Here is a 12,257-nt window from a genome sequence, read left to right as displayed (position 1 = left end):
GATATGATGAGTTCAAAATGCTAGCTTTGATATGGATTCTTCTATCCCTTTGGCTATTTCAGGAGTATGTAGGCATGACATCCATGGTGCTTGTTACTATTTCTTCCCTGACTCTAAAACTTTAAAAATTTTGGAGGAACACACAGAAGACAGTGAATTATGTTTTAATGCTTTTAAAATTTTGTTAAAATTTAAAATTTTTATTTTGTTCCAAGTGTTTAAACAATATTATATTTCATGAAAAGCACATTGAGCCTATATATGACTTTCTTGCTAGTGAAATAAAGTTTCAACTTTTTTCCTTGTTGAAACTCTCTTGCTTATTATAGACAAGCTATTTACTAATACTTCTCACTTTGGAATGCTAACTATCTATAAATCATTATTCCTCTATTTAAAAATCGGATTGTAACATTTCCCATTGACAAATGCAAAAGACACATTGGGAGAAGAGATAATTCAGTCACCTGAATTACATAAGTGAACATTTCTAACTTATGTATTAGTTTCTTTGAAAAAAAGAGACCAAGTTATATGTAAGACTTGGTGGAGGGCACAGTTGTTTGGGGAGCATGGGCATGAAGGGGCATGATTTTTAAAATATAGTAGTAGAGAAATAAGGCTATGAGAAAAAGTTTAACATATTTCTTTATTACCCCTAGTTCTATTGTGCTGTTGTTAGTGTTTTTCTTAAAACAAATTCTATTTTTATTTTCCCCACCCTGTACATGAAATATGCAAATTGACCAGGCCAAGAAATAAACATAGACTTGGGATTGTTTAAACTTTATAAAACAATTTGCCTTAATTAAAAATTATCCTTTTCTGGCTATTTATGACTCCACAGCCTATTTTACAGGAATCAGTAGCTTCGGCCCTTAAAAGCTCTCCTGCAAGACATTTGCTATGTGAGAGAGAATTTATGTGCTGAGAATAGTTTCATTCTTCAGTTAGGCCTTAGGTTTGACCCTATAAAATTTTTTACTCAGGAAGGTACAAAAATTTCTTCTCTTTAAATACTTCAGGAAAAACATAACCATTTTACTAAATAAACTTGGCCATTTGATAGCATAAATTAGGGTGGTGATAAAATGTGGAAATTGTTCAAAGGCATCTTGTATAAATTATCGCCTTGGCTGCACTCCTGCAGGAGGTGCCTTTTATCTTTTCTTTAACTAGCCAGGAAAGGTCTCCATTACTGGAGAAAATGAAGGCTTTTTAAAAAATGTCCAGATTCAGCTAATAAATATTTTATAACTGTTTCCTGCAAAATATCTAAAATCCTTTCTGGAACTTGCAGTGTGAAACAGCAGCCTTAAGAAAAATATCAATTGCACCAACTCAGATCACTTGTAGATATGTCACCTTCAGAGCATCTCTTTAAAGCTTAGGGTTATATATTTGTGATGATCAATAACTTCTCCCTAAGAATTTAGTTTATGGATTTGCATTTGAATCATAATAAAGTTTACACTGCTAAAGCAAATAATGCAGTAAGATACATCTCTGTAGTCAGTTTCTAAGTCCAGTGGTTGCTTGTTAATTATCTTAGTAAACTTCCCTCAAGACTGCTCTATAATCACTTTAGTATTTTTAATATTTAAAACTACAATTACTCAAACTCATCTATGTGGTAATAATAAGCTGTTTTATATTAAGCTGTGTCTTAACATTATTTTGCATTTAAAATAGTTGTATTTCTAGAAAGTCACAAAATTTAGTATTGGTATAAACTGAATAGAGGGTGATATTCTAAACAGGACCCAGAGTTCATTAGTCCAGTATTAAACACACCCACAGGCAACATGGGGTTTGGAACTGACCACGTCTGCCAAACTGCCCAGAAATCAATACACTAGTACAGAAAATACTATCAAGTGGCATGACCTTGGATTTGGCTTGTAGTTTGGTCACAGATATGATGAGTGGTTTGGAAAAAAAAAATCACTTAGAATGAAACAATGTTAGGATTAATAAGGGTTTCAGAGCTTTTGTAATCTCATCCTCGCTTTGTGAGAAACTTAAGTCCAGGGAGATTAGCAAATTTACTTAAGGTCAGACAATGAGTTTAAGTGAGTTGCAGTGCCAGCCCAGTCGCTGTGACCCCAGTCTAGTATCCTTACCACTAAATAATTCTGTCTCTGTGACACATTGATTACATCAGAAGCCAGATTCTGTTCTCTCTCAGGGTAGGCCAGGTGGAGCAGGTGCAGGTCCCCTCTGTGCTCTGCTCTTTTCTTTGGCAATCCTGCACTATCCCATCTGGGGCTGCAGACATCTCTTTTAAGTGCTCCCAGAGCTGCACCCCCAGAGCTTGTGACTTAAGAGATGAGTCAGGCTTATGTGCAACCTCATGAGGTGTGTTCATGCATGCAAGTCTGTGCATGTATACACACCACCCCTCCACATATGCATAGCTACATCATTCTATCACTAAGATAGGGTAGGCATATTCCTCCAGAGTGAGTACAGAAATCAGTTAACAGAGACTATACCCTGAACACTCTAAGGAAGCAAAGTCTGTGTGTGAAGCCTTGGAACAGATGGATAAGTAGTGTAAGATAATTTTAACAGCACAAGTCACTTACCTTTGGTGTTTAGAGAGCTTTCGCATATTGTGTATGTGGTATGACTCTCTGGGGTGGATTACTCTAGTCTTAGTTTGCAGGTTATGACTTGGGGTGAAGGGACTCCAGAGGTGGTAGCACTTTGAGTCAAACTATTAAAGATACCTGAAATCACAGGAGATGTCTATTATTGGACATCCCAGGAAGCAAGTATTTTCTACAGTAGAGCTACAGGTTTCATAAAAAGTATAATGTTATCTAGATCAACAAATTACTTAGGGCTGAGGTGGTTGAAAGAAGAGCGATGAGGTCTCAGGTGTGGCTGTCTTGAGAATGATCTAGTTGAGTGAATGGCCTCGTTCCCAGAACCCAAAGGACTTAGTCACTTGATATACAGAAGGGAAGTCTCTGAATCATTCATGGTAGGAGATGGTTGATATATGTATTTAGAGTAGTTGCCCTTGTTTAAAAATATACATATGTCATGTAAATAGTCTGTATCAAACTTATCCTGTCTCTTTAAGTATCCATTCATTAAGTGTATTTCAGAGCTTTAAAATAATTTGTGATTTAATAATAACTCCATATACCAGATAGCCCTGTGAGCCCTGTGAGGTCACCTTCCTGCTCTCCTCCCACACTGCAGGGAGAGGCCAGTGCCGTCTCTTCATGGCCCTCCTGTTGCTGGTGGGAGCCCAGCCCGGCTACACTGGGTTTGGTAGAGATTGTGTTCCTGAGAAAGAAGTCAATCAGTCTTCTTTGGATGAGTGCTCCCCTGAACTGGCTGCCGAGGCACCAAATAATGGGCAGTAATGCCTCTTAGAAAAGAGCTGGTTTTCTAGGAATGTGCTTTCGTGGCAATGCCTTCCTCATTTAGAGGGAGAAGTAACAGGACAAGGAGAGGGGGTGTGTGCCAGATCACAGCAGAGCCTTGGACTCATAGCAGCCAGAATGGTCTCTCCACCTCAGCTCCTTAGCCCAAGGGAACAGCTTTTCACCCCTCAGGTCAGCTGAGTTTTCTAGAGAACATTAACAGGCATCTTGGGTGGGTGGTTTCAGTTCTCTCCTGCTGCTGGTAACAGAATGTTAGCCCATTGCTGAAGCATTTCTTCTTGCCAATGCAAGCTCCTAACCTGACAATGTGGGGGTACTGTCAATACCAGTGTTGTTTTGAGATGCTTGCTGCTGGTGAAAGCTCCAAATGCTCCTAACTAGACTTCTTTTGTCCACCCCTATCCTGACCGCTTCCATTTAGAATGGGTTTGGAAGCCTTGGTGGAATCATATGCATTCTGGCGACCATCACTACGAACTCTGACCTTTGAAGATATCCCTGGAATTCCTAAGCAAGGTAACTCACAAAGTCTCCTGGGTCATATATACAGCCCGTTCCTGCCTAGAAACTCAGTCACTAAAAGTGTATAAGTCATTATTTATACTTACAATAATGACCTCATCACCAACATTGTCCTACAGATTCCACCTGTCTTCTGCATGGTATGGGGATGAATCAGGAAAAAATGGCTCTCATGGTCACAGATTAAATCTTAGATGTCTTAGGCTGTTTATGTATTTTATGACCTTTACCTCATCCTTAAATCTCGTATTAAAATTAGAGGTGCTCTCATGCCAGGTGCTCTTCACAAGAAATTGTTGATGGTGCCCCCACTCCACCCTTTCTTCACATCTTGTTTGTTTTCTTTCTTCAGCAGAATTGCCTCTGGGCAGGGTTCTCCTGTTGGGTTAATGATGAGAAGGTCAGGCACATTCAGGCAGACTCTCCTGGGCTCATCTTTGAATATTTCTCAGCAGCCCAGGGCTGATTTCTCCTCAGAGGGAACTGCATGGAAAGCGATGTTGCTTCCTCTCTGGTCTGCTCCATAGGTGACACTCTCAGCTAACTCCTACATTCAGGCTTTTTACCACCATCCTGCCCAGCTTCCAGTGAGAATTTACTGTGCTGGGTTTCAGATAATCATTGGTTGGACTGGGATTTTGGATTATTTTGAGACACTATGTAAAACACCATCACTAGAGCAATGAAGGTTTTACAACCTGTCCAGTCCTTTGGAATTCTCCTCTCCCCTTAAGTTCTGTCAAATTTGTAAGCATCAATCTGCCAGCAGATCCAGAGGGGGCACCATCGCTGCCATTGGTTGGACACAGGGTTAACTACCCTCTCTGAGTTTCACAGGACTGTTTATTTGTCAGACCTCTGCTCTTGTATTAGCATGTGATTCAACAACTTGTTTTCTAATTGGAAATGAGATTTTTCAACCAGATAATTCCTTGAAAGCTGAGACCATCTCCTTTTCATCTCTGTAGCATTCCCCCAACCCTTGCCTTGTAACAAGCTGTGTCTAGCTCATATTTACAAAATTGAAAGGAAAGGATGACTGTGGAGTCATTCTTTACATTTCAACTTCTTTTGTAGGCAATGCAAGTTCCTCCACCTTGCTCCAAGGTACTGGGAATGGCGTTCCTGCCACTCACCCTCACCTTTTGTCTGGCTCCTCTTGCTCCTCTCCTGCCTTCCATCTGGGGCCCAACACCAGCCAGCTGTGTAGTCTGGCCCCTGCTGACTATTCTGCCTGTGCCCGCTCGGGCCTCACCCTCAACCGATACAGCACATCTTTGGCCGAGACCTACAACAGGCTTACCAATCAGGCTGGTGAGACCTTTGCCCCACCCAGGACTCCCTCCTATGTGGGCGTGAGCAGCAGCACCTCCGTGAACATGTCCATGGGTGGCACTGACGGGGACACCTTCAGCTGCCCACAGACCAGCTTATCTATGCAGATTTCAGGAATGTCCCCCCAGCTCCAGTATATCATGCCATCACCCTCCAGCAACGCCTTCGCCACTAACCAGACCCATCAGGGTTCCTATAATACTTTCAGATTACATAGTCCCTGTGCACTGTATGGATATAACTTCTCCACATCCCCCAAACTGGCTGCCAGTCCTGAGAAAATTGTTTCTTCCCAAGGAAGCTTCTTGGGGTCCTCACCAAGTGGGACCATGACGGATCGGCAGATGTTGCCCCCTGTGGAAGGAGTGCACCTGCTTAGCAGTGGGGGTCAACAGAGTTTCTTTGACTCTAGGACCCTAGGAAGCTTAACGCTGTCATCATCTCAAGTATCTGCACATATGGTCTGATGAAGCCTTTAAGTTAAATGACATTTGAATCTGTCTAATGTATTTTCTTTTTCTTTTTTAAAAGCTCTGTGGAAACTCTCTGTAGTTTATAAAATGTACATATAATAGAAAATGAAGGCTCACTGGGTTTTTTGACTTTATCATGGTGAGATTGTAATTATCTATGGTATATATGTATGCTGTATATACATAGCACATGGAGTATCACAGCCCCTATTGTTCCCCTGCTTCATCCAGTTGCAGAGTATTGGCATGTGTGTAGTATGTTTAAGCAAAGTTCTCAGACTCTTTTAAAAACAAGATGGTAAACTTAAAACTTGGCAATGATACTATACAGATGAACACTTATAACTTAATTTATCAGAAAAATGCCCTAAACGGTTTCATACTTGACGTGTTGATAACCAACAGTGACCAGCATGTAGAGTCTTGTGATTTCTGTTATTCTTGGACACAGTGTGAGAATCTAAAATACAAAAGCCAGTTGAAGTCTTAGTGTTAGTTCTGAGGTATTTGTAATCAACTTTTTCACTCCTGCTTATTCTTATTTACCACAGATACCGTATGACCTTGGATCTATAAAAAATTATAACCCATAATAATTGTTATTTTCTTAAGGAAGGTAAAGGAGAGGCTTGTGATTATCTTTTTCACTTTGCATTGGGCACATAAGAGATTCTTATTCATCTGTAGAGAACAAATTTCCTGTATTTTTGATTTCTCGCTTATTTTAATTATCAAATAGACCATTAAAGAATGTTCTATAAACATTTTTAAATTCCAATTTTCAGGAATATGTGATATGAATGGAATGGCAAAAGGAAAATAAATCCACCTCAAATCCATTGATTCCAATGAGAAATGTCTATCTTTTAAATCAAGAGTAATACTATTGTTAACTATACCTTATGTTTTTGTATAGTTTGAGCTTCCTGACCCATAGTATATAAGTAAAAAATGCGTTTATGCTACTTATTTATATCTTGTAATTCTACACATTCAATCCTTTCCCCCTCCTTAACCTTGTCCATCTGCCTGCGTCTTTGCCAAAACAGATAGTTCCTAAGCCTGTATGGTGTTAAATAACGCAGTGAGGAATTTCAGTGGGTTATCTCCAGCAATCTGTCTTTTGGGAGCTATAGTGCAAAGGCCAAAGCCCATTACTATAAAGGCCCTTTTGGAGGACTATGGAGGAAGATACTAATTATGATAAAGGAACTATAAAACTTTTAACCTCAACAGAATTTGTAACCTCAGAACTGGAGAAATTAAAATCAGTATTAAATGTTTTTAATTCCTAAAATAATATATGCATGGTTGAAGAGTTAAAAACAAGTAACTTTGAGAGCACATTATGAGATAAATAAAAAAGGCTAAGAATGCATGATGAGGCACATTCCCCTTCTGAGGAGAAAGTAAAATAACATGTCTGTGCATTGACCCATTCAATACATTTCATATTATCTTAAGCAAAAGAGCATGATTTCCTCTCATTGCTAAACAGAATTGCTTTAACTCATCCCTGGATTTGGTGGGGAAAGGGTACAACTCCTGATTTGCTGTTTCACTTTGAAACAACACAATTTGTTAGATATTTAGGGGGATATACTGTTGAAATTGCACAGGATGTGACTCTGTTTATACATATTAACAAATTTCCTTTTGGATTCCTTAGCAGTTCATCAAATTAGTATTGAATTTTTAAATTTAAAACTAGCTTGAAGGGACATGAAATATTTGCAGTAGGTAGATGTATGTAAGATGTTTGGGTATGGCATTAATAGCTTGACAAAGATTTGGAGAAAGGCGTTAAGAATGAGTCCATCTCAGCCGTAGGGCTTGGTGTATAATTCAAGAACAGAGAGTTTTCCATCTTGAAAAAACATGGAAAGTAATGCTCTATACCCATATGTATTAATAAGAACATTTTCCTTCTTGCTGTTGATAATTTCAGATGATACTACAATATGAGTATAATTTTTTATTAACCTTTTTTTGTGGTAAAATTTTAGCAATCTTGTACAAATGCTGTTTGTTTTTTAGGTTTTACTGTAAATATTAATCACCATGTCACTTCAGAGACTAGCCTTTTATTGCTGAATTAAATGACATGCATACCTGGATAGTTATATATCTGTATTTTATTAAAAAGTACTTAAAATTATATTAAAGTGTGTTATTAAACCCTTTTATGATTTTCAAGGGTAATCATTTTAGTGTCTAAAAATATTGTTTCAAGAATAAGCACACCCATGCATACCCCAAATGCAAATTCTGTACCTCTCAATCACATGGCAGAAAGAAATGGGCCTGCTGTTCATTTTTCATGTGTTAAATATAATTTCTTGGTGTGTTGACCATGTCATTGAAGGTGAAGGCCCTGACAAATGTTGAACACATGAAAATTTGAATGTGAGAGGAAAGGGATGGGGTGGTATGTTTTGTTTTGGGTCCAGGGGAGAAAGGCAAGGTTACAAGAATGAGTGGCTTGCACCACTGACTAGTGATGACAGATTACTTCTATGCCCCTTGACTAGTAAACATTCCAAGGGACATCGTGATGGGGTGAGGTTGCTGCTATCAAGACCGGTCACATTTTGAAAATTAACACTTGCTTCCTTACAAGCTGCCTTCCAGAGGTCAACAGCTTTTCACAAGTGAGGCACCCAGTTGCTGACCCTTGATTTCTGGAATGTAGGGGGTCAGGAATCCTTGGTGGCCCCCAGAGGAGGTTGGAGCACAGCGTAACCTATATAAGGAAAGATCATACTCACTCTTTACATCAATTAGCAAAATTCTGAGGAAAAGCAACCTCACGTTTAAAATGTAAATAGCTCTTCATCACCCCTCCAGACTTAATCCTACCGGTAACTCACACCTTAGTGTGAAATTAATAAACAGCAGCTTTGGAGATAGCTGGAGGTTTGACTTGGAGGAAAAAAAAGAGTAATTTTTGTAGCAGGACAATTCTGGGAAGATTTGTATGGGAAGGAGAAGGTGCAAGAAGAGAGATCCGTAGCTAAGCTCTGCAGTGTCCTGGTGCAAAGCATTAAAATAATTTAAAATAATCATTTCATAAACTTCTTTCAGGAGCCTTGGTAGAGCTGTTGGATGCTACCCTGATGCTGTCTCTAATTAGAGAGATTTGTAAAGAATGCTTTGTTGCAAAGTGTAACACAGTGTTATTTCCTCATGAGAAATTTATTGGCTCATCTAAATGAAGGTTTTTCTAAGCTTTCCCTTAAGAACTAATTGTGTTAAACTATTACCATGTTGTGTTTTAATCTCATTGTTCATCCTTTCTAAAAAGAAATGCTCAGATAAGTTGAGAGTAAGGTTAAATATGTGAGCAGTTAAGTACTCATACATGATTACAGCATTCTAGGAGCTTAAAAATTATCAGTGCTAGAAATCGACACATATATTCAAGTATACAAACATTCAACAGATATATAAACTTAGTATCCCTCTACATGCTGATAGATTTTCAAATAATGTGCTTTCTTTTCATTGAACTTTGGTATGATGAGAACAATATTGCCTTGGGAATTAGAGAACTCAGTTTCAAACTATGGATTTCTCAATCACGATTTTGGGTAAAAAATTAGCTGCTTTATGCCTCAGTTTTGGTACGTGTGAAAGGAATGGCTGGGATGATAATTGTTACTATTCCTTTTAGTTTCTAACTCATATGGTCTTATTATATAAATATTTAGCTTGCTATTGGGAAACTAGTTTTATAAAACTATTGTATCTTTTGGAATATATTCTGTTTTTTTTTGAATATATATACTGTATGGCTTTACAAAGAACATAACACTATCAGTATTATTTTTGATTTGTTGAATTTTGTGGAATTTATCCTTTAAATGGAACTGTGCTTTAGTTTTATAGGATAAATTTTAGTATTTTAATATTAGAAGAAAGCTATACTTAGTAACGTATTTGCTACTTTATAGTGAATAGTAAAAGATATTAATAAAATTTCCTTTTTGTGATGCTCTTAATTACATGGCATTAAATTATTTTGTTTTGAAATAAGTATGGCAGTCTATTATAATATATGGAGATCATTCCAAGTCCATTCAAAATACATTTAAATCCTCGAGAAAACACTTGAACTTGTCTTTTTGAATGATTTTATTCCTACTGAGACTCAGATACAATAATATGATGCAGTTTATTACTCTGCAATTCACTGAGTTTATACAAGGCTGAATCAACACACACATCCTATGTCCATATTTTAAAATCATATTAATTACGTCACTACAATTACTTAATAAAAAGACCAAGACATTTTTCTAAATAACACCTATATTGAGATACAATTCACATGCCATATAATTCACCTATTTAAATTGAACAATTTGATGGTTTTAGATATGTTCAGAGTTGTGTAATTATCACCACAATCAATTTTAGAACATTTTTATCACTCTGCAAAAAAACTCCATGCCCATTGTTAGTCACCTTCCTTTTCCCTTCACTCCTTCCTTATCATCAAGTCCTAGACAACCACTGACATGCTTTCTGTCTTCATAGATTTGCCTGTTCTGGGCACCTGTGTCAAAGGAATTATACAATATGTGGTCTTTGGCACTGACTTCTTTCACTTAGCGTAATATTTTCAAGGTTCATTCATGTTATGGCATGTATCAATATTTCATTTTTAATGCTGAATAATATTTTGTTGTATCAATATACCACAATTGTTTATCTCTTCATTAGTTGATGGACACTTGTGTTGTTTCCACTTTTTAGCTGTTATGAATAATGCTGCTGTAAAAATTTCTGTACAAGTTATTGTGTAAACATACATACACTTTCATTTCTCTTGGCTATATATCTAGGAGTGGAATTGGAAGGTTCTGAGGTCACCTTTTGAGGAACCACCAGACTGTTTTCCAAAGCACTTGCGCCATTTCCCATGCTTACCAGCAATGTGTGAGGGTTCTAGTTTCCCCACATCTGCACTGAGAGTTGTTATTATCAACTTTTGTTATTACAGCCAGCCTAGTGGGTGTTATGTCTCATTGTTGTTTTTATTTGTATTTCTCTAATAACTCATGACGTTGAACATTCTTTTCTGTGCTTTATTGGCCATTTGTATATCTTCTTTGGAGAAATATCTATACAGATCCTTTGACCATTCTTTAATCAGGTTATCTTTTTATTATTGAGGTGTAATAATTCTTTATTCTAGATATAAGCTTCTTATCAGATATATGATTTGTAAATATTTTCTCCCATTCTTTGGGCTGTCTTCTACTTGTATTGATGATGTCTTTTGCAGCATAGAAGCTTTTAATTTTGAAGAGATCCAATTTATCTATTTTTTTTTTTAATTGTTGTTTATGTCTTTAGTGTGAGGACCAAAGCATTTTGAGGAGCTCTTTCAATCAGCCTTTTGACATTCCTAGTACCAGTAGTAGTAGTAGTAGTAGTAATATATTTCGAAGGTGCTTTTCAGGTGTATACATTTAATAGTACTTGATAAATTACCCCTATTCCCAACACACCTGAATATTCTTGGAAAAATAAATGATTCCTTCAGTATCTTAAAGGAAGACAGAAAGATCCCAAAGTATCACAAACATTTTATTACCATAAGAAATCGTTGGCAATTTCAGTATTTATTAAATTAATAAATATTAAATATTGACTATTTCCTTGGCATCATTTTAGTCATTTGGGATACAACAGTGAAGAACACTGTTGATGTAACTGAACATCTTGTAAAAGCTGAAATGCTGGTTTGCTGGCTATATATATGTATATAAAATATATATTCATACTCCAATATATCACAGTTGGCAGGAAAAAAAAATCATTGCCTCTTGGCTTTTCTATGAGTTGATGCCCTCACACTTATTACTATGTTACATATCTCAGATGGTCACTGCAAAATGCTTGCTTCTGTGCCAAGGTACAACAGGGATGCATTATCGCCTTAACTCTGAGTTTGTTTTGTGGTTTTCTTTGGAAACCCTAACATCATTTACAATTCATTTTCTTCAGTTTGGCTGTGTTTACAGCACTGTAATAAGATATTCCTCTATTAATAGCAGGAAGGGAAAACCGTGCTTGTTTAGGACTTTGGAAAACTCCTGCAGGTTTTTCTTAAAGGTATTTGGTGAAATGGATTGCAGAGATTTGCAGATTCCTTTTTCTTAATTTGTCTAAATGAATTTCAAGGGAAAATGTGTTGAACCATATGTTTTTCAAACAAAATCAAAGTTCTCACTCAGCAATAATAAAGAGAATCTTAAAAAGCACTTCTATCACCGGGTGCGATGGCTCATGCCTGTAATCCCATCACTTTGGGAGGCCGGGGGGAGGTGGATCACCTGCAATCAGGAGTTCGAGGCTAGCCTGGCCAACATAGTGAAACCCTGTCTCTATTAAAAATACAAAAATTAGCCGGGCATTGTGGCGCAAACCTGTAATCCCAGCTACTCGGGAGGCTGAGACAGGAGAATCACTTGAACCTGGGAGGCAGAGGTTGCAGTGAGCCGAGATCATGCTATTG

General features: G+C 37.4%; 1 protein-coding gene across 1 annotated transcript in view; it reads left to right on the top strand.

The window, feature by feature from the left end:
• The window catches only part of TBX18 (T-box 18), a 28,074-nt gene extending 22,138 nt beyond the window's left edge, over positions 1 to 5,936 (top strand). The window contains exons 7-8 of the mRNA XM_011953494.1: positions 3,823 to 3,917; positions 5,001 to 5,936. Coding sequence (XP_011808884.1) covers positions 3,823 to 3,917; positions 5,001 to 5,725 — 820 coding nt within the window. The 3' untranslated portion in view covers positions 5,726 to 5,936. The remainder of the gene's footprint in view (positions 1 to 3,822; positions 3,918 to 5,000) is intronic.
• Positions 5,937 to 12,257: the final 6,321 nt, after the last annotated feature.

Source organism: Colobus angolensis, unplaced genomic scaffold (genome assembly GCF_000951035.1).
Source record: "Colobus angolensis palliatus isolate OR3802 unplaced genomic scaffold, Cang.pa_1.0 Scaffold362, whole genome shotgun sequence".
NCBI classification, from domain to species: domain Eukaryota; kingdom Metazoa; phylum Chordata; class Mammalia; order Primates; family Cercopithecidae; genus Colobus; species Colobus angolensis.
The sequence above is the reverse complement of the archived record's forward strand: the minus strand, read 5'-3'. Positions and strand labels throughout refer to the sequence as shown.